This window comes from Trichechus manatus, unplaced genomic scaffold (assembly GCF_000243295.1).
Source record: "Trichechus manatus latirostris isolate Lorelei unplaced genomic scaffold, TriManLat1.0 scaffold00008, whole genome shotgun sequence".
NCBI classification, from domain to species: domain Eukaryota; kingdom Metazoa; phylum Chordata; class Mammalia; order Sirenia; family Trichechidae; genus Trichechus; species Trichechus manatus.
In genome coordinates, this window is record NW_004443944.1 from 28,262,681 (window position 1) to 28,285,992 (window position 23,312).

Genomic DNA, 23,312 nt, shown 5'->3' on the forward strand with positions numbered 1-23,312 from the left:
AAAAAAAAAAAAAGCCTGTAAGCAGCCATCTAAGATACTCCACTGGTCTCACCCCTTCGGGAGCAAGGGAGAATGAAGAGAACAAGATACAAGGAAAAGATTAGTCCAAAGGACTAACGGACCACAGCTACCACGGCCTCTACCAGACTGAGTCCAGTACAGCTAGATAGTGGCCGGCTACCACCACTGACTGCTCGCACCAGGATCACAATACAGGGTCCTGGACAGAGCTGGAAAAGGATGTAGAACAAAATTCTAACTCACAAAAAAAAAAGACCAGATTTACTGACCTGACAGACTGGAGAAACCCCGAGAGTATGGCCCCCAGGCACCCTTTTAGCTCAGTGGTGAAGTCACTCCTGAAGTTCACCGTTCAGCCGGGGATTGGACAGCCTCATAAAACAAAACAGGACTCATGAGGCACAGCAGTCCAAGGACAAGGACTAGAAGGCAGGAGGGGACAGGAAAGCTGGAGATAGGGAACCCAAGGTTGAGAAGGGACAGTGTTGACATGTCATGGGGTTGTTAAACCACTGTCATAGGGCAATATGTATACTAACTGTTTAAGGAGAAACTATTTGTTCTGCAAACCTTCATCTAAGGTACAAAAAAAAAAGAATTATCTATGTGAGATCAAACTGACAACGGCAACTCAAAAGGTTTGATGGGAAGCCTGGGGGCAGTGAGTTGAAGATAACAGTGATGGAGTAATTTGGAAAAGGATAGTGAGAATAGCAGCACAATTGGAAGAATGCAATCGATGTCACTGAATTGTACATGTAGAAATGTTTGAAATAGTGTAACTTTGGTTATGTATATTCTCACCAAAAAAAAGGTCCTCCAAGGTCGAGAAAGGAGAGTGTTGACATGTCATGGGGTTGTTAACCAATGTCATAAAACAATATGTGTAATGACTATTTAATGAGAAACTATTTGTTCTGTAAACCTTCATCTAAAGTACAATAAAAAATAAATAAATAAATTATAGCCCTGGAAACCCTATAGGGCAGTTCCACTCTGTCCTATAGGGTTGCTATGAGTTGGAATCAATTTGATGACAGTGAGTTTGGTTTGATTCAGACAACTCAACAACAAAAAGACAAACAACACAATTGAAAAATAAGCAAAGGACTTGAATAGACATTTCACCAAAGAAATACAAGTGGCCGATAAACACATGAAAAGATGTTCAACACCATTAGTCGTTAGCGAAATGCAAATCAAAACCATAATGAGATACTACTTCACACCCACTAAGATGGCTATTACCAGAAAAATGGAAACAAACAAGTGTTGGTGAGGATGTAGAGAAACTGGAACCCTTGCCCCACTGGTGGTGGGAATGTAAAATTGTGAGGCCACTGTGGAAAACAGTTTGGTGTGTTCCTCAAAAAGCTAAACATAACGATTTTCATATGACCCAGCAACTCCACTCCTAGGTATACGCACAAGAATTGAAAGCAGAGACACAAACAGATACTTGTACACCAATGTTCATTGCAGTACTATTCACAACAGCCAAAAGGTGGAAACAAACTCAATGTCCATCAAGATAAATGGATAAACAAAATGTGTTGAATCCAAACAATGGAATATTATTTAGAGTCATGAAGAAAAAGAAGTCCTCACACAATACAACATGAATGAACCATGAAAACATTATGCTACGTGAAATAGTCAGACACGAAAGGACAAATATTGTATGATCCCACTTACATGAAATATCTATAATAAGCCAAAGTTTTTTAGTGGTTACCAGGGATGAGTGGGAGGAGGAAATGGGGAGGGAGTTATTGCTTAAGGGGTACTGAGTTTCTGTTGCTGTTGTTAGGTGCCATCAAGTCAATTTCAACTCATAGAGACCCCATGTGAAAGAGCAGAATTGTCTCATAGGATTTTCTAGGCTGAAATCTTTACAGGAGCAGATCATCAGGTCTTTCTCCTGCAGTGCCACTAAGTTCAAACTCCCAACCTTTTGGTTAGTAACTGAGTGCTTAACTGTTGCACCACCAGAGCTCCTGAGTTTCTGTTAATGGTAATAAAAAATTTTGGAAATGGATAGAGGTGATGGCTGCACAACATGATGGATGTAATTACTGTCACTGTATTGTACGCATACAAACAGGTGAAGTGGCAAATGTTTTGTTATATATATTTTACCATAATAAAATTTAAAAAAAAAAGTCAACCAATGGAGACTAACCCCAAGATAATGTAGATGTTAGGCTTGGTAGATAAAGATTTTAAAGCAGCTATTGAAACTATGATCATAATGAATAAACAGGAAATCTTACCAGAGAAGTAGAATATAAAAAGAAAGGACCAAAAGGAAATTCTAGAACTAAAAAACCATTAGAAATGAAAAATTTTACTAGATGAGTTTAACAGCAGATTGGAGTTGAGAGAAGAAAAGAGTCAGAAAACTTGAAGAGAGATCAAAAGAAATTATTCAGTTTGAAAAACGAGGAAAAGACTCAAAAAAAGAAAGAAAGAAAAGGGAAGCAAACAGTCTCAGTTATCTTTTGGACAAAATCAAAAGGTCTAACATAAGTATAACTTGAATACTAAAAGTAGAAGACACAGAAAATCGAATAGGAAAAAAATATTTAAGGAAACAATGGCTGAAATTTGATGAAAGGCATCAATTTTCATATTCAAGCTCTATGAACCCCAAGCAAGCGACATACTATAACAAATCTAAACATATGATAGTCAAAATAATGAAAACTCTTGAAAGCAGCAAAAAGTAAACAACACATTACAAACAGGTGAACTATGATATGAATGACCACTTATTTCTCATCAGAAACAAGAGGATAGACGAATATGAACATCTTAAAAGTACTGAAAGAAAAATACCACATTCAGTAAAAACATCCTTCAAGAATGAAAGTGAAAGGAAAGTTCAGATAAACACTCAATAGAATCTGTCACCAGGAGAGCTACACTACAAGAAAAGCTAAAGAAAGTACTTCAGGCTGAAGGGAATCTTCGGGAAGGAATGAAGAACACTATAAATGGTAAATATGTGTATAAATAAGACTACCTTTTTTCCCTTGTCTTATTTTCTTTAAAATGATTGTTTAGAGCAGAAATTATAATACTATACTGTGGGATTTACAGCATATGTAGATATGATTCATGTGACAACTAGAGTATAAAGGATGGGGAACAAATGAAACTATACAACACTTTACACAGAGTGGTTCAAAATTAAGTAAACTGAAAAATTAAGGATATATATCATAATCACTAGAGTAAACTGTAAAAAATGATAATAAGTGTAGCTAAAATCTAATAAATAAATTAAAATGGAATTCTAAAAAGATATTCAGTTAACCTAAAAAACATGAAAGGTGGAAAAGAGAAACAAAACAGTAAAGATAAACAGAAAACAAATAGGAAATAGCAGACTTTAAACCAACTGTATCAACAATTATATTTAATGTAATTAGAATAAACATCACAGCTAAAAGCAAGATCCAACTATATATTGTCTATAAAACACACACACTTTAAAGACACAGGTTGAAAAAGAAAAAGATATATCATGTAAACAGTAAGCAAAAGAAAATTGAAATACCTATATTAGTATCACATAAAGTAGACATCAAGTCAAAGAGTATTATCAAAGACAGACTTATATAAAAGGGGAAATTCATCAAGAAGACATGACAATTATAATGTATATGCATCTAATAACAGAATTTCAAAAAACATTAAGAAAAAGTGACAGAATTAAAGGAAGAAATAGAAAAATCCACAAACATGGTTACCACAATCTTTGTACCTGACAGAAGTAGACAAAAACAAATCAACGAAGATATAGATCAGAAAAACATTATCAACTACTTCGATTTAATTAACAGATATGTAATGTTATACCAACGAACCAGCGATGGCAGAAAATGTATTCTTTGCAAGTGCATATGGAACATTCACCAAGACAGATCGTATGTTGGGCCATAAAATAAGTCTCAACAAATATAAAAAGACTGAAATCCTACAGAGTATGTTTTCTGACCACAGTGGAATTACATTAAAAATCAGTAACATAAAAGCATCTATAAAAAAGCCCAACTATTTGGAAGTGAAAACAACACACTTCTAAGTAACCCATGGTCAACAAAGAAATCACAAGGTATTTTGAATTGAATGAAAATGAAAAATACCATATATCAAAATTTGTAGAATACAACTAAAGCAGTATTTAGAGGGAAATTTATGACTTTAAATGCTCATATTAGAAAAGAAGATCTAACCTAAGGTTCCACCTTAAGAAGCTAGGAAAAGTAAGTTGAAGGAAGAAAATAATTTGGATAAGAATAGAAATAAATGAAATCTTAAAAACACGATAGAGAAAATTAACAAAGTAAAAAGTTGATTCTTTGAAACAATCAACAAAACTTATTAAATCCTTAGCCATCCCGAACAAGAGAGGGAACACAAATTATCAATATCAGAAACAAAAGGGTTTTAGTACTTATCAATATCAAATAAGGAAATACTATTAATAAAAGATTAAAAACATTATTAGAAAAGTTAAGTCAATTTTTTGTCTGTTTATTTATAATCAAAGCAGAAGCAAAAGTATATATGAGAAGAGGATTGTTAACTCTAAATACGAACCTGTAACAGTCGAAATATCCTGTAACTCCGCAAGGGTAGAGGCTGGTTCCGTTTTCATAGCGTTTTCTCCCATTGATTTGCAGTTCAACTCCAAACCTGTAGCCCCTAGTCCATCCCCAAGGGAGTGGCAAGTTAGTGCAGATGAGACCTGTCCAGCTTTCAAAGGAGATTTCAAATGACCTACAAGAAAAAAGAACGTTTGGGGAACATTTACATGTATACAGAGCCCTGATGATACAGTGGTTAAAGCGTTCTACTGGTAACCAAAAGGTTGGCGGTTGGAAATCACTAGTGGCTCCGTGGGAGAAAGATGTGGCAGTCTGCTTCCGTAAAGATTTACAGCCTTGGAAACCCTATAGGGCTGCTATGAATTGGAATCAACTCGACGGCAATGGGTTTGGTTTGGATATATGCATATAATCTGGGAGCCAAGAATTGCACAACAGACTAAGAAAGCCGGGGGCTTTTTAGGGGAAGTCATTCATTTCACAATATACATTAACAGGTTCCAGCACATAAAGCCAGGGTTGTGAGCAAAGGAAAAGGCTAATAAGAGGCTAAATGAAGGGAGGAATCTGCTGGAAGTATTTGCAAAAAGGCAGAGGCATAGAATGAGATGGCACCAGAAGGACAGACAGAGGCAGGATTCTTCAAGCACTGTGCCTCCAACCCAACATTCAGAGGTATATAAACAAAACCAATCACAAATGTGCACAGAAAGTTTGTCTATTAAATCAGTTGAAGGACAACATATTACAAAAACACTGCTGCCATTCAATAACTCCATTTCAAGATCATCTCATACTTGTGGAAGGCAGTACACAATGGTTTAGATTGGTTCTCACTAGATAGCACCAAGTTGGTAAGACAATTCTAGAACAGACACTGACTCACCTTCTTCAGATTCCTTGGCACTAGACGATGTGTCTTGCAAAGGATCCGCATCAACTGCATTAACCAAATCTGATACAACCAAGTCAGGATCTAGGATCTCATGGGTCCCATTAGTGGACAGCCTGGAGGATCGTCTCCTTGATAAGTCTTTGTCAGTGTTTTCCGAGTAGTTTTTTGACTTTTCTTGGGCTATAAACCATTAAGAGAGTTGTAGTCAAGAGACCAACAAGAAGAAATAACTCTGCTACTACAGACTTCTGGGCTGGTAGTCTCTCTAAGGGCTTTACAGAGAAACTTCTAAAATGTTAGACCACTACGAAAGTAAGTATCTCTTCCTAGTTTATAGTTTTAAGTAACAGCACAGTCACTCTTCCAGGATAGAATTTTATTTATTTAAGAATTCACAGTTTAAAAATACGTGCCAAGGTCATGTCCCAATCTTGGCAACTAAGTTCTATTTTGGAGCTTCCCAACATAAAATCCATGTACTAACTTCCAAAGTCAGTAAGGTTTAAAAGAGCCTTACTTAGAACCATCATAAATCCTTTTTGGAGCCAAAAGGGTATTAAAATAAAAAATCAGTAAGTGGTATTTTTAAAGTTTCACTAAGCATATGAAATCCACCTCCTTCTAAGCCATTAAATTTCCAGTGGAATCCAACTCAAATGTACAGCTTATGGGTATGGAAATGACACCACTGAACCCGACATGAATACAGTCTGTGCTTTGGGATTTTTCTTATAGCAAAAACTCTTTCTCATCCAGCCACATCCCACTCATATTGGCTCCTATAATCAGGGACAAGCATTAGAGCCTAAAGGGAATAAGAGACAGCATGGATACAAGGGAGGCTGACTGGCACAAGTGGTGTGGGTTTGATTACTAACCTAAAAGTTGGCAGTTCAAACCCATCCAGTGGCACTGCAGAAGAAAAGACCTGGAGATATGCTTTTGTAAAGATTACAGCCAAGAAAACTCTATAGAGTAGTTCTACTATGTAACACATGGGGTCACTATGAGTCAGAATCAATAGGTAGCAATGGTCCCAATCCAGTCAATGTCAAGTTCTAGCCACATACACAAACTAGAGACTCACATGAATTTTTGTCAAGCCGAGGACGTTTTAATGGGACTTCACTTCCTTTTGATATTTTCCGTCTTCTCAATTCCAATGTTATTGGTTGCAAAGTTTTAGAGTTTGAATCCACAGCTACGATGTATATAAAAATCACATAAAAAAAGATACGTAATTTTTTAGTGGTCTAATCTCTGATTTTTTATATATAAGCATACATATACACAGACATCCTTGCATGATAAATAGACCCTCATAAGGGCTTTTTTACTTAAGACAGAAGAAAAAAAGTGAAATGGATGAGAATTACCTCCTTATGGGAGATGCTGACACCCTGGACTTCAACTCCTGAATCTCTTTTTCTTCAGTCTGTCCTATGACCCAGCTCCAGTCATACACTTCTCTCCCAAAACCCTCTTTTTAAAACACCACACCCAACATGACTGTTTTAAAACACAAAAGTACAAGGGCAATAACAAGAATGAAACAAAAAACTCTGAAGTCATTTTTATCACCTTCAAATCTTCTCATCCAAATGTGACCTAGCCAATACTCCAGAAATCCACTAAGCAGGTAAATTCCTAAAATGTGTGCCCTGGGGCTAGTACTTGATTACTGTTCCCAATCTCTACTTGCAAAATTAGATATTTTGGCGTTGGTCCTAGTTTTGAAGACCAAAAATGATGTCAACATTTAGTTCCTCTTACAAACAATCCAAAAAACCTCATAAGACTACACTATTTGACAGTCAGTGTTCCAGGCACTGCTGCTGATCCCTAGCAAATCTAGCTCTGACATAATGTAGCAGTGCAGATGCTAAACCCTTGGATGGTACTCACTCTTTTTTTTAACACCTAACACTTACGAAGCTCTTCCCAATCCAGAAAGATAAGAATCTGAAAAGCAGGCAAAAGAGAGAACAAAGGAAAAGACAATAGAAAGCTTGGAGGGAAGACAGAGGTAAGGGGTTTAAGGAAAGGGAGAAGAAGGAAGAGGAAGGGGAAAGGGAGAAAGAAGAAGAGAGAAAAACGGAAAGAAAGGGAAAAGAGGGAGGAGAGAGAAGACTTATCTAAGACCAGTAGCTTCAGATCTACATGTCAAACAACAGAACCAGAGACAGGGCTTGGTTCTGAGGAAGCGAATCTGATCAGAGTGCTGAACTCTTTATTGGCTCTTCCTGTGTCCAATCTTGCCAAATGTGCCAACATTATTCTATTCCAAGTGGTGGGAACTTGGAGATCACACACATTCCAAATTAAATACAAACAACCTTCTCTAAATAGCTCAGATCCTGCTTCAATCAGTTTCGTACAGTCTAGGGAGCTCAGGGCTCCACTAAGTCAATGACCTTATTCCAAACAACTTTTTAAGGGGATTTAAAATATATGTGGGATATTTGGCAAGCCTTCTTCCCTTTGATACCATATACAAATCAGGGCTGACTATACAAAACTTAAGGGTTTCCCAAATTCTTCTTACAGCAAGAATCATATGCAAACTTTAACAATTCCCATTCCCAGGCACTATCCCAGAGATTCTGATATGGGAGGACTGAGGCAGAGCTAGTGTTAACAGTAAGCTTGGAAAATACCCTTTCTCTATTAGACTTATCCTATCTAGTATGAAATCCTACCCTTAAATAAAACAAAAGCTACAAACTAAATACCTCCCTCTTTATTTTTATTTTTTTTTTAATCTGAGTTAAGTCATGTGGCCTTCATGGGGATAGTCTGCAAACTGGGGTACAAACTACAAACAACTATATATATTCCCATATATACTCTTTCCTAAACTGAGCTGGAGGAATCCTTACATGGTGCAAATGATTAATGCACTTGGCTGCTAACTAAAAGGGGAGATTTAAGTTCAACCAGAGGGGCCTTAGAAGAAAGGCCTAGCGGCCTACTTCCAGAAAATCAGCCATTGAAAACCCTATGGAGCAACAGTACTACTCTAACACATATGGGGTTGCTATGAGTCGGGTGGACTTGACAGTAACTGGTAAACTGAGCTGAGGACACATCAGAATTAGCCAGCTCACATTTTTCACATCTCCTTTTCAAATGACCTTCTCTCACTTTACATAAAAAGACCCACCTATCACTCATCTTACATCTTACAATGGTACACTGCCCAGGGGTTTAAAACCCCCAGCCCTTCTGAACTGGGGTTCCTCATCTGAATATAGAACACAGAGGTTATTTTCTCAGTTCTTCCAAGGGTGGTACATTACTAGTACCATTCTCGGTGCACAGAAGAGAAATCAATTCGTTACAGATTATAGATGCCTTAGGCATTAGGGCCTAATTCCCTTCTGGAACCTCACTGAGAGAGCCAGTGAATTTAGTCCAGTGCTGTCCAACAGAAATATAATAAGAGCCACAAATGCAAGCCACACATTTAATTTTAAAAATTTTAGTAGTCATGTTAAGAAGTTTTCTTAAAAAAGTGAAATTTTTAAAATATATTTTATTTAACCCAATACATCCAACAACATCATTTCAACATATAATCAATATAGAAATTAATGGGGTATTTTACATTTTTTTATACTAAGTATTTGAAATACAGTGTGTATTTTATACTTACAGCACATCTCAATTTGGACTAGCCACATTTCAAGTGTTCAATAGCCACATGTGGAGACCATACCGAACAGCGCAGGTCTAGGCCTAACTAAAGAAACAATTCTGTCATGCTCAGCTATTGAGGGTGAAACCCAGTTACAACCAATGAAGGAGACCAAAAACCAAACCAAACCAAACCCGTTGCCATCGAGTCGATTCCGACTCATAGCGACCCGACAGGACAGAGTAGAACTGCCCCATAGGTTTCCAAGGAGCACATGGTCAATTTGAATCGCCGACCTTTTGGTTAGCAGCCGTAGCTCTTAAACAGTATGCCACCAAAGTTTCCAATGAAGGAGAGGGCGCCTTATTTCACGCAGGGGCCAAATCAATCTAGTATCTAATTTCCTATCTTAAAATTGGAATTCAGATGTGAGAAGGTCATCACTGGGAGTGAGTACGATTTATGTGAAATAAATTAAAGTAGACATTTTTCCACAGAAATTAAGTCTGATGTAGCTGACTGTTTGACAGAGAGGACTGGCTTTGCATTCTACATCATAAGGGTACGCTAATGAGCTAAATCTGTAGTTCCACAGCTTTGATGAAAATACATTTTATGACATATTTTATATTTTAAACATATTCTCTACAGCTATTTAAACTTGCGAGGAAAGAAAAACAAATATCACTTTAAAACGTGCTAGGGGGTTCATAGCTTTTCAATATTCACGTAAGGAATATGCAAGTAAGCATGCTTGAAGACCACCGAATCCCAGGCAGAGTTCAGTCCAGAGACCCTTTAAGTCAATGAACGGACCTGGAGAATGAGTATGTGGTTTAGGAGGAAATTCAGGACATGTTTCACTCTCGGGCATTCTAGAAGAATTCCAAATTTCAACTTGGTTTCTTCCCTAAATCCATACCATATAACCTTGACTCTTACCAACTAGCCATCTCAACTTTTCATTTAGACTGTAAAAATTTGCTGTCAATAACTACTCTCTAGAGAGCTCAATTTCAAAATGCACCCATGACTCCCTTGTTCTAGTGTTCCTTTGGCCCCACCTCCTTCAGAGTGGAGGCCCACACCCTTATTTACTTCTCCTTTTTTCCTTCATGTCTGCCTCATTAAAACTATTATTTCCTACAACAAAATAAATAATTTAAAAAAAAAACACTGTTATTTCCTGATCCCCGGTTCTATTACACTTACTTAAAATAAGATCATTCAAATGGGCATAAGCAAAAGGCCTTAGCTGATTAATAAACCCAAGATTCAAGAGGTTATGTTTTATCATCTAAGCAAAAGTATCTAGTGGACAGTTATCTACCACCCTAGAAGCTCAGTCATGGACATGCTTCCCAATTTATGTTCATCTGGTGACATGCCTCACTTAAAATTCAGCTCCACAGACACGACTGGTTTTCAGATCGCAAGATGATTCAAAGTCAGTCAGAAAAATGAAGGATTGAAGTACAGAAGTTATAAAGAACCACAAAGGGCCACAGAAGAACACTCCGGCATTGCCCACTGCAGAGCCCACTTGGGAAACTCACCAGTAGGAGCTATGGAAGGGGGTCTGCCTCGTTTTCTTTTAGGCTCCCTCAAGTTTTCTTGTGGACTCTTCACAAGGTCATTTTCAGGTTTCTTATCCACTTGAGCATCTCCAGAATATTCCCTGTCATTTTCTGAAATGTTTTCCTTATCTTCCTTCTCGTTCTTGGGAAGGCTTTTCTCTGATACCTTTCCCTTTTCAGAGCCAATTAGCTTTCCTTCTTTATCAGGCTGCTTGGGTCGCTTTTCTGTTTTTAAGGCTTTGTCCTCTTTGTCTTTCTTCACATTGACCGTGGCTTTTCTCTGCTCTTTAAACTTCTCTCGTTTATCAGGAGATGATGAAAGACTTTTGTGATCTGTTTCTTTAGGCCTAGCATTACCCACAATATTCTAAAATGAGCAAAATAGCGATGAAACACACTTTGTGATTACTTGCAAATATAAAATCAGGAGGTTTTTTGCAAAGTTATGAAGACAAACAAAGAAATTAAAAGAGGACACATGCCTGGTCACATAATGCAAAGCATCATAAAAATAACCACTCTCAGTTTTCAAAACCAAGCCTATGTTTAAAGAAAACAACAGCCATGTTCAATTCCTTCAGAGACAGAGCAATCTGCCTTATTAATAAGTCTCTAGAAAATAATTAAGGAGACAGACAAATAACTACCCTAGGAACCTGTTCTAGAAAGCAATCTTTCAGACAGGGGTATTCTAAGAAAATACATGCCCCGTCCTTCTCATCTCCCCCTCCATGACTGCATAGGCTCAAGGCTTTTCCGAAACCTGGCCCAGTTTGCCAGCATATTCTGATATCTCGTGTAGAAAAGAACTCAAACTGGTCAGCGTATTCTGATTCCTTGTGTAAAAGAGAACTCAAACTGGTAACTGGAGAATGAACAAGAAAGCTGTAAGGACTGTCCAACCCAGAACCAGAGTCTCTGCTTCCTCTACTGGTTAATGGCTGTGCTTGGTCCAACAAGTCACCTACTATGTTCCTGAGCTAATCTGAGTTTTCTCCCATCAAAAGGAAATAACTGTTCCTTGGTTACTTTCCTCCTAAATTACTTTCTTTAAAATTCATCCTTAAAATCTTGCATACTATTGTGACTGACTCATAACCAAGCCAGCTCTGAAAGCTCTGGAGTTGCCAAAACTACAATTATATTTGTGTATGCATTTCTCTTCGAGACCTCAAGAACAGGGACTACCATATCATGTTCATATGGAATCTCTAGCACCTAGCACACAGTAGGCACATAGATTTTTGCCAGGAGTAGAAACGAATGCCTAAATACACAGCAAGTACATCATTAATCTGTCCATAAAGAAAAATAAACAAGGAGACTCTCTGGGGCTAGAGCCTAAAAGGATATATATATATATATATGTACTTTTTTTTTTTAAAGTCTCAAAAATCATTCTGAAAGCAGCAAGGTTTGAGAACAGGCATTCTCAGACACTGCTGGTAGAAATATAAACTGCAACCACCTTTCTGGGTGGAGAAGTGCCTTGGAAATTTGGGTCAAAAGACTTAAAAGTTTATACTTTTGAAGTAGAATAAATTCCTAGAAATGGAATTTGCTAACAGAATAATCAGATTTGTACACCCAGATGTACAAATATCCTTAACGATCAACCGTTAGGGAATTGGTTACACAAAGTAAGGTTGTGTATGTACAGGTTATGTAGATAGCCATTAAAAGCCATATTCTCATAGAATATTAAGGAACTTGGAAAAATGTTACTTTGTTAAAAGAAAAGAGCAAGTTATAGAATAGTAGTATATATACCACATGACTCCAGTTTTGAAAAGAAATATATATATACAGACACGTATATGTTTAACAAAAAACACAGGATATACTCCAAAGTGTTAAGAGCAATTTTATCTGGATGATAGGATTATAGAGTTTTTACTTTCTTTGTGCTTTTCTGTACTTTCTAAATTTTCTACAATAAACATATATTATTTTTGTAACTTCAAAAAAAGATAAATGTTACTAAAATATAGATTATCAAAATGTTTAGGGTAGTACAGTTTTATAGAAAAAATATCAATCTATTCTAATACAATATAAAGAAAGCTTAAAATTTGTCCATGACATATTTTATTAAGTTTTTCTTTGTGAGTGGCCACAACAGAACCCTAAATTCCTAGGGTTGGAGAGATATGAGAAGTCATTTAGCCAAAGTACCATACCCTCTTGAAAAAAAAGAGGTCATGGGCCTGTGCTTGCCAACCTGCCAGGTCTGAGACGAGGTGAGACACACTCAGAGGCAGCTGGGAATTGAGAACTGAGGCGCCCACAAATCCTCACTGGGTAAGGTGCCCACCTCCAAGCCAAAGGACCATGAGTGCCATCGATTAATTTACTAAGTGCACAAGTGAACAGTTGAATGTTTGTTATTTGGAGCCCTGGACTTCCATCTGGGGAGATATGGATACAACTGATAATTCTGGACAAGTTCATAATACAAGCCTTTATCGTTATTAACTCATTCCACAAACCTAACACAAAAACTGCCAGATTTAAGGCCAAATAACATTTGAGAGTTCTGTGTAGTTCTTTAGGTGCCTAAGGGGCAACTAATCAAAAGGTAAACATCTTCACAGCAAAAGCGTCATAATTTTGTCAATTTTCTGAGGAGGAAAAACAACAAAAGGCAAAAACATTCTTGAGGCTACTTTTCAAGGTGTCATGTATCATGATCTTTGAAATGGCTAAATGTATATACAGAAGAATTTACTAAAATCTGTGACAAGTAGAAGCATTTGATCGTCACAAGACACAACCAGTTACAACATCAACAAATACTGTCATATCAACACCTTCCAAAAATGTGAGTAATCAGTTATAATGTCTTAGTGACAAAATTTTTATTAACTGGCGTTAGCTATCTCCACAGCTAAAACCAGTTTAACAATCAGAATTTTTAAAAAACACCAGTATCCAATTTTTGATCTCTACTTTCCCCTCAACTATTCCATTTAAATATAAACATGAACAAGACTAAAGGGGGAGGGGAGGACATGAAGAAAGTAGACAACACTTCTAGATATCCCATATCTGTGTCGACCATATATTCAGTATCAAAACTCAGGCCATGTGCTTGGTTAAGTACACACATGGTGACTAGGACCATAGGATACAATATTTTCAACCGAGATACATCTAGGGCAAGTGGTTGTCAAATCTATGCCAAACAGAAGCTCTATAAACCAACTGGTCATGGTCCCAAGATGAAGGACAAAGCTAGATGAGGAGAAAAACATGTTCTAGGTCTCCTCAAACGTTTACACAAGTTCCCTGCAATCAGTGACAGTTCCAAGGGCAGGGCACAGAGAGAAAAAATAATGACAATGAGGCACTTTGGAGGAAAACAAATAATAGGCAATGATATCCAAGTACTTGGTGCTTTTGGAAAAAAATAATCTGTGTTAAAAGGAAAAAGCAAAGAAAGACAAATATTTACATTTTCAGAAAACTTGTTATTTTCTGGTGAAATTGTGTTAGATGGAGGAAATAAGACTTTTGCCATCATAAGCAAATGTAATATCTCTATTTGAGAAACAAAACTACAATGTTAGCATTATTCATACCACAAAGCAAAACCATGTTTCTCACCTGATCTTTGGAAAAAGCTTTGACATGAATATGTTTGACAGTCTGAACTACTCCATCATAAAATTTCACAGTGTAAGTACCTAAAATTCAAGAAGATACCATGATTTTAACTTGCAGTTTCATGAAAACAGCAACTTTTCAAAGTATAAACACAAGGGAGCACCAACCACATAATAAACTTATGGGAGTCAAACTGTTTAAGAATCATATTCAGCCTTACTTATGCCCAAGATAATAGTATGCTTGTCTTCATTTCTTAGTCAATATTACATAGTAAGTTTTATTATTTTTATAATGCCTCATGGAAATAAAAAAAAAAAACACTTGAACTAAATTTAGACCAAGAATGGTAAAAAAAAAAAAAGAATGTGAAGAAAATGCAGATTTATTTTATTCCTTCGTGAATTATTAATTTTTATAATTTAATTTTTATTTTCTGGGCTGGGGTTACTAATATCTTTTAAATTTTAAGAGAAACATTAACCATTCCGCTAAAGGCATCAAGTTTTTAGCGGAGGCTCACATTAATCTTAAAATTCATATGAATTATGTTCACATTACAATATTTAAAAATACAGATTTTGCCAAAATACTAGCAACAGTACGTTCTACGCTGTCAGTTTTATCCCATTAGAAAAAAATGTTCAACAAATGAGATGAACAATGTTTTGTGACATACAGATTTATCACAATTAAAAAAATGTTCAACAAGGATCGTTCCCTGTTAGAAAATGTAAGCTGGTGACCCAAATAATTTTATCTTCCCAAATAAGGCATTCACCTACAAAAGTTTTCATTAGTTGCACACAAAGCAATAGTTTTCACTTTTGCATATTAGAACCCATCCATATCATATATTCCTTTTTGTCCTGGGGATTAAAAAAAAAAAAGAATCAATGCTTTAATCTTGTCAAGATTACCAGTGAAGAGATGTTCAGTTTTCAGGACCAATCTCCCACCTAACACAGAAGGTAAAAAAAAAAAAATCTGGAGGGCTGGGAGTAGAAGAATGCAATCATTTTCCAAACCTTATTTCTAATTACCAAGATACAATACCCACCAACTCAAAGTGACTAGCTTCTTGCCATCCACTGAAGTTGCCTTATGACACTTCCACCTCGATATTTTTATCAGAAGTGTTTTCCTGCTTTAATAAAAGCAGAATGTGGCCCTCATCTGCTTGGCTTACCCAAATCTTACTGATCCTTAAGCATCCAGCTTAAATGACTACAAAAGTTGTATAAAAGCTTCTTGACTTCCCAGCTACTGGAGATATCTCCCTGCTCTAAATTTCTCAAAGATTTACTTGGTACCTGGCCCACAGACCCTCACACACTTACATCTACCTTAAAATAAGTACAGCTTCCAACTCAAAGGCAGGCTCCTCAAGGCCAGAGACCACATCTCACACCAGTTTTTCTCTCACACAATGCCTGGTTCACTACAGACCAGAGCTTCTCAAAGTATGGTCCCCTAAACAGCAGCATCAGCAATTCTATGCAAGTTATCAGCCCCACCTCACATATACTGAATCAGAAACTCTGGCAGTGAGACACAAAAATGTGTGTTTTAACAAGCCCTCCAGATGATTCCCATCACCCATCTGTCACTCTGTCACACTGGTGGCTTGCATGTTGCTATCATGCTGGAAGCTATGCCACTGGTATTTCAAATACCAGCAGGGTCACCCATAGTGGACAGGTTTCAGTAGAGTTTCCAGACTAAGACAGACTAGGAAGAAAGGCCTGGTGATCTACTTCCAAAATCAGCCAATGAAAACTCTACGGATTACAACAAAACATTGTCTGATATGGTGCTAAAAGATGAGCTCCTTAGGTTGGAAGGCACTCATAATGCACAGTGGCCACAACAATGAACTCAACAATCATGAAGATGACGCAGGATCGGGCAATGTTTCGTTCTGTTATGCATAAGGTTGTTACGAATCTGAGCCCACCCAATGGCAACTAACAACAACCAGATGATTCAGATGTGCACTAAAATACGAGAACCACTGCCACAGAATTACCTATTGACCTTTAGTGGTAATTATAAAACGAAGGTGATTGCCACAGACATCACCAAAACAGAAAGAAACTGGCTAGCAAACAAAACATAAGGATATATAGTTATGCTTGGTTGGTTAAAAACATCAGCAATTAGATGACAAGCTATAATAGATGAAGTCTAGGAAAGAAAACAAATGATTCTGCATAAGGAATCTCAGCAAAGACTTACTAGTAGTTACAACAAAGGTCCAGGTTCCTGTCTTTCCCTGCCTATATTGTGAAGGTGTCAGCAAGCAAAGGAGTAATGATAAGCAATGCTATAGAATTCTAAACAGACCCTTTTCAAGCAACCATGGTGCAGCTACGTCCAGCCTGGAGATGGGGGTAGGGGATAGGAACTTGAAGAATCTAGTTCTCATGGAATTTAAATATTAAATGTTCATCAGCCACCTAAGCCTATAATTTTGACCATTTTACCAACAAAAAAAGTTCAGCATCAGTTACGTCAAAACGAAAGTTGTCATTTTTACAGACATTATCCAAAAGGATATTAAATAATGCTACCTAACAGTCCAAAATTTTCAGCTATTTGAGGTAAATTTTAAAGCTTACTTCTTACGATAGGCTCAAGCAGAAGGCCTGTAGACATAGGGCTGTGCCCGAGTTCCATGGTCTAAGACAGAGCTAGGGTTAGAACCCAAGCCTGTCTGCTGACTCTGATCAATTCTTCTCTCACCACCCCACACTGCCTATTTCCTAAACCTCTCAGTCTAAGTTCAAAACACAGACCAGAGCACTACTGGCCACTCTGAAATGACACAAACTATATGGCCAAAGGTGCACAGGGACCACTGTCCTTGGATAGCAATATCCTGGTCCTGACCTTTTTGCTTCCAAAGGACTACAAAGAATCATCTTGAAACTTTCTTCCTTGATTATGCTAAATGTAGCCTAACTTGGGCTTCAATAAATGAGGAAGAACAAAGACACACCCCACAACAGTGGCCTACGCCCATTTCTGGAGAGAGGCCCCCAATCTACTTTAATGATTTCATGAAGAACTTAAAAAGAAGCTCTTCCGACGGAATCCTCCCATAGGTGGCTGATAACAGAGCTCTCCTTTATTATCAATTTCTCTCTCACTTATCTAACAAATAGTATGTGAACGACAGAAAACAAAGTGTAGTCTGTTGTATCTGCTCTAACTTGACACAGAGATTACCTACCTCAGGCTCCCTAAAGGAGCCCTTTCCCCTCTACCTTTTGCCCCCTCCTTACCCATGCCCACAGGTGAAACAAAGCTTTCTGGCCTTGTCCCTCTGAGGGTGAAGAATTTAGCATATCAGAATACCTTCTGTGTCTGTAGGTAGACAGCAATAGAAGGGGAGCAGCAAGAACAAACAAGAGATGCCTAGCCAGCTCATCTTCTCTAGGACCAAGGAAACAGGGATACACAGGTGACTCTGAATAGGACAGATTTCTCTTGCTCTTGAAATCTACCACAACTGTGACTCCAGGGCCCTTTATCCCACATGTTTGCAAGCACACCTCCCCCCACCCCCAAGTTTTTCCTTCTCAGCAATCTGACACAGTGGGCTCAGGTTCTGTGACCAACAATTTCCACAACACTCATCTATTCCAATTCCTTCTTCGATTTCTAACTGCCCAAATGAGTCCAGAGCGAGGGCAGTGAGTTAACTGCCTGCAATCATCCAGCAGGGACTGGAACCAGAACTTGTCTCCCCACTAGGGGCTCTCACGACACCACCAAACCCATTGCCGACGAGTCGTTTCCCACTTACAGGGACCCTACAGGACAGAGTAGAACTACCCCATAGGGCTTCCAAGGAGCGCCTGGTGGATTCCAACTGCCCATCTTTTGGTTAGCAGCCTGAGCTCTTAACCACTGCGCCACCAGGGCTCCAAACCAAACCCGTTGCGGTAGAGTCAATTCTGACTCATATAACCCACCAGTCTCCAGAAAGCGCAGACCACCTACACCTGCCATAGCCTTACATCAGGTACTTTCCCTCCCCACCTGGTGACACCTGGCCCTAATTCACAACTCCTCCCATCTTAGGAAAACCCTGCCTGCCCTCCTTCTTTCCAGAGACAGCCTGGTACCATGCAGAATGGCAGTTCAGGAGCTTTGAGCCCCACAGACTTACGTTCAGATCTCAACTCTACCATTCAGAGCTCTGTAACCTCAAGCACATTAGTTTCCCCTGTGAGCTTAGCTCCTCATCTATAAAAATGAGGACGGAGTTGTTAGCAATAACCTTTGCCATGTTTGTGTGAATAGTCAATGAAATAAGATATGGAAATTGCCTAGCACAGGGCCTGTCACAGAGCAAGAAATCAGTAAGTGATTCTAATTATTACTATCCACCAAGTCACTTTAAAAGGGAAGCACCAACCCCTCCCCAGCTTCAGACACAGAAGATAAGAATCAAGCTGGCACCTGCATGTGTGGGCCTAAATCTTCTTTTCATCCCTGTGCAGAGCTGTTCAAAGTTGTTCACATAGTGCTAACCTCCCCACACTTCAAATGTAGGATCAGTTACAGCATGAAGAAAACAAAAACCAGAAACTGCTTCAACTAGAGACTCTAGAAATAAAACCACTCCCATAGAATCCCCTGTTATAAATGCAGACTTCAGGCACCAGCCCAAAGTGTCTGACTAAAGAATGTGCATATTTTTAAGGAGGAGGGACCTGGCCCACCTGGCTCACCTGCTCTCTCAAGATTAAGAACCACAGATCAACAGGAAAGAACTGTCTCCTACTTTGTTGTAAATACTAAACTACTTTTACTTTCCCCAGAAAGAATGCCTTGCAGAGCAGAGTGGGGACACAAAGCCCTGACAAACAAGTGACCCTGACAGACAAGTGACTCTGCCATCTCCGTGTTAAAAAGAGGAGCTAAGCAGCCCCAGCAAAGGGCTGAGGTGAACTCACCAGAGACAGCTTCTAAACAAATATTCCCTGAAAGCAGAACCTCTGTCTTTTATTCCACACTGACTGAGGGCTAACGAGGCTACCAGGTATGGCTGCCTTCACACTAAATGATGCTTAAATTTCCATTGCCAAAGAGCCATTCCAGGTGAAAAGACCTAAATAATCTGACGCTGCCCTCCCTATTTTCCAAGTAAGCATTAATAACTAACTCCCATAAGAGACTATAAAGTCTGTTGCTGTTTAGTTGTGGATCAGTCATGCCAGACTCCCCAGTGTTCCCCCACTCAACAAGCCTGCTCAGTCCAACGCTCAGCCTTAGTAAAACCACCAAGGAGATTAAGAGTGGCCAAGAAATCTGACCAAGCCTTTCAAAGATAAATTACCGAGTGTGTCTTCACTATATTCCTGGCCTCCTCCTAGCAGGACCAACAAGACAGAAGTGACTTTTACAGGGAATAAAGGGGACACCTTGCCACCAGAGCTTCTCCTCACCATGCCATTAAACTGTGGTGGCCACTGTTACAGATGAAACTGAGTCAGGGCAGAAAATGCCAGAGGAAGGGTGAAAAGAGAGTCCAGCACTGTAGCTCCCAATCCATCAAGTACTACAATAAAACATGATGAAGTAGAAACTGCCCACCGGCTCCCATGGATAAAATCTAACCTTGAAGACACTACCTAAGAGTATTTTCATCTTAAAATCAGGCACAGGTCTGAGCTCCCACTGAGCTTTCCTGCACAATCCACAATGTAGCAATAATACTACCCAACCTGTTCTGCTAATTTTCCATTTCAGGATTTCTCCTCCCTCTTCCAATTAGCCTCAAAAACAAGTAAGAGCGGCATCATCATACAGAACTTCAGATCCAAGAACTTCAGGAAAACAGGTTTTGGCAGAAATCTCCACTTATTTTCAACATCCTTCAATCAATTAAAATCGTTTCACTGAACATAATTCTGAGCTCACAGAACTAATGTATTAGGGAAGCAAATGATCATTTTAGGAACAGCCATTACAAGACTCTTCCCCCTATAATTTTAGCTCATGGGGGAAATATAACTGAAAAGATATTTTTAAACACTTTGCAAGTAAAGCTTTGGTTGCCCCATTTTAAAACAGGGCTTCAAATCAGTTCTTCCCAGTTCAGTCATGGCCAAGGAAGCAAAACTGGAACAGATCCGAATTTTTAAAATTTGGGTGAACCATAACGACAGCTAGAACTGGAAAAATTACAAGTCGAAGCTCTGTTAGACATCTAATCTCTAACAACAATAAAATGTTAAAAAAAAGAAAAAGAAACCTAATCTCCCTCTTAGAAAACAAGGGCAGGGTACACACTGCATAGCAACCAAATCTCTTGCGCCTCTCAGATTTTGAACAGTCAGAAACAGTGGTGCCCTGCTCAAAGATGGCAGCTGACTGCGCCACTTTGAATATATATGTCACTTTCCACAGTCTTGCCAATAGTCCAGTCTCATGCATCAGGCTCCTAAAAGGGCTCACTACACGTCTTCCTAGTCTCCCATTACAGGGCTTCGACCCGTAATTATTCTTGTTCTGGTTATAGTTCTGGATCACCCAAGTTGTAAAAATTCTGGTCTGTTCCTGTTTTGCTTTGTTGGCCATGACTGAGTCAGTTCAAACCAGTTCAAAGCCCTGGTTTAAAAACACATTTAAAAACCCTGATTGTTGTTGTTAGGTGCCATTGAGTCAATTCTGACTCACAGCGACCCTATGTACAACAGAAAGAAGCATTGCCCGTTCCTGCACCATCTTCACAATCCTTCCTACGTTTGAGCCCACTGTTGCAGCCACTATGTCAATCCATCTCATTGAGGGTCGTCTTCTTTTTTTGCTGACCCTCTACTTTACGAAGTATGATGTCCTTCTTCAGGGACTGGTCCCTGCTGGTAACATGTTCAAAGTACATGAGACAAAGTCTCACCATCCTCACTAATTAACTATGGCCAATAATGTGGCCAATTACTTATAGTCCTTAAATGATGATTTCAAAAAGCTTCAGACTCTGCCCTACACACAAACCCCAGTAACTGCAAACAGGAGCTCCTCTGACTCTTTATGATTCATCTACACCATCTTGCTCCTGCTCCTGCCCCCTCCTGGTGGCTGATGTAGCAGCTCTATTTCAGCACCTACTACATTCTGTCTTGAACTACGTCTTTTTTTTTTTTTCTTTTTAAATCCATGATGACAAGCTTGGGCTCTGAAGGACATTATACACAAACAAAAGTTACTAAACTTTCATTGCCTCCACCAGACTATGAGTCAGCTCCTAGTGTTCTGAAAACTCTTCTTCAATCGGCCCCTCCTTTGCTATCCCCTCACCTAATCCCCTTCCTCCCATTTCTGTCCCCCATGGGACTCTGGGGCATCACTGGAACAACAGAAATGTTCCTTCCTTTCTGCTACCTCTTTAATCTATAGAGTCACCCATGTTACTACCTGGAATTTTCGTCTAATCTAAAGGCTGTTTCCTCCAGAGCAGTACACCTCAAATGTATATTATTAAGGGGGCAACTATGATTCCATCAGCATAAATCAACCTAATAGACTTTTCAGGCACACATCAATGTATGTGAAAAACACCTATACTTTATATCACATGATTTTAAAAGCCGATGAGGACAGAAAGAATGTTTAATCTTGAAAATTACAATCTGAAAAAGTAAACTATGTTTTTTACTAAAAGGATATGAATCAGTTTAGTAACATGTATGCTTTCCTTTCAAATAAGTTTGTTAGATTAATGTGATACATATGAAAATAACATAGGATTTTGTTTTGAACACAAGCTTACAAAAGTAATTTAGGGAAACAAGGGTCTATCCAAAAAGACTCAATCAGCCATAAGCTGGAGGAACATTAACTGTGTGGACAATTTAGAATACACAACCCTGCTTTGGAGACTGAAGCAAGAGAACTGTGTTTCAAGGTTAACCGACGCCTGGTATATCTAATTGGTCTAAAGGCTGGCAGGGTGAGGAGGTGGGATACATACAATAGAGAAACTGAAATTTCTGCTACATGTAAATGTATGTTCAGTTTTGACCCTTTCAACCCAACCCATTCTCAGACTTAATTTCCACCTCAAGGCCAAAACTTCTCGGAGAGCAAATGGTCCAGCACTGAGCACAATGCTGAAAAAATACCTGAATGACTTTACTGAATGAAAAGTCAATCTGGCCTCATGGTCACCTCAAATAGTGTCACCTAAGCTTTTATTGCCTCCACCTGACACCCTTCACCCTTCTATGAGTCAGCTCCCAGGGCTCCCAAAACTTTTCTTCTTCAATTTGTCCCTCCTTTGCTTTCCCCTCACCTAGAGACAGATTTACCTTAAAGGCCCTAAGAGGCCTGATTTACCTGAAACACTCACTTCAGAGGTCAGGGACATACTGCAAACATCCTGGTAGAAAATGCTAAAAAAAAGGTATCACTTTAGGCCCAAGAATCCATTCTCTGAGTGCCAGGATTCTGACCATATAACCTTATGGCCCTCCACTGGTCTTAATACTAGCAAAATGGGCCTCTTTGGGTCAACTTCCCTGTCCTGTATCCTCGAGTGTTCTAAAATGTGGCAAAGGCATCCCCACTCAGTGCTGTAAACCACAGTGGTCCAACTTCCACTAGCAACTGTGATGTTACAAACCATCCTCAATCACCTTGCATCCACAAAGCACATTTGTAAGAAATGTTTGCTGCTGTTCATTTCTAGGCTGTTCACAAATTAGTAAAAGGAATATTAGGGACTTACTTCATCGGTTATATTGGCAACTTCTAGACAGCAAGAAACTGCATACTTCTCAGCAGAGTGGCAGATAAACTGTTTTGTGACTGTTTTAGACAACGACTGAAAGTTAAGGGGCAAAGAGCTAAACCTCCTTTTTACCTAGCTTTCTCTCCATTTATAATCTCCTCTAACTCCTGACATACTGATTAACTTGAATAGAGAAAATTCCCAGGCAATAAAT

General features: G+C 38.7%; 1 protein-coding gene across 4 annotated transcripts in view; it reads right to left on the reverse strand.

Annotated features, from left to right (window-relative positions):
- The window catches only part of PHF20 (PHD finger protein 20), a 139,011-nt gene that overhangs the window by 61,690 nt on the left and 54,009 nt on the right, over positions 1-23,312 (reverse strand). For all 4 annotated transcript variants that reach the window (XM_023724969.1, XM_004370388.2, XM_023724981.1 and 1 more), the window contains 5 exons: positions 14,353-14,432; positions 10,726-11,113; positions 6,620-6,733; positions 5,524-5,712; positions 4,630-4,809 (listed from right to left, as the gene is read on the reverse strand). In XM_023724969.1, the coding sequence (XP_023580737.1) occupies positions 4,630-4,809; positions 5,524-5,712; positions 6,620-6,733; positions 10,726-11,113; positions 14,353-14,432 (951 nt within the window). The remainder of the gene's footprint in view (positions 1-4,629; positions 4,810-5,523; positions 5,713-6,619; positions 6,734-10,725; positions 11,114-14,352; positions 14,433-23,312) is intronic.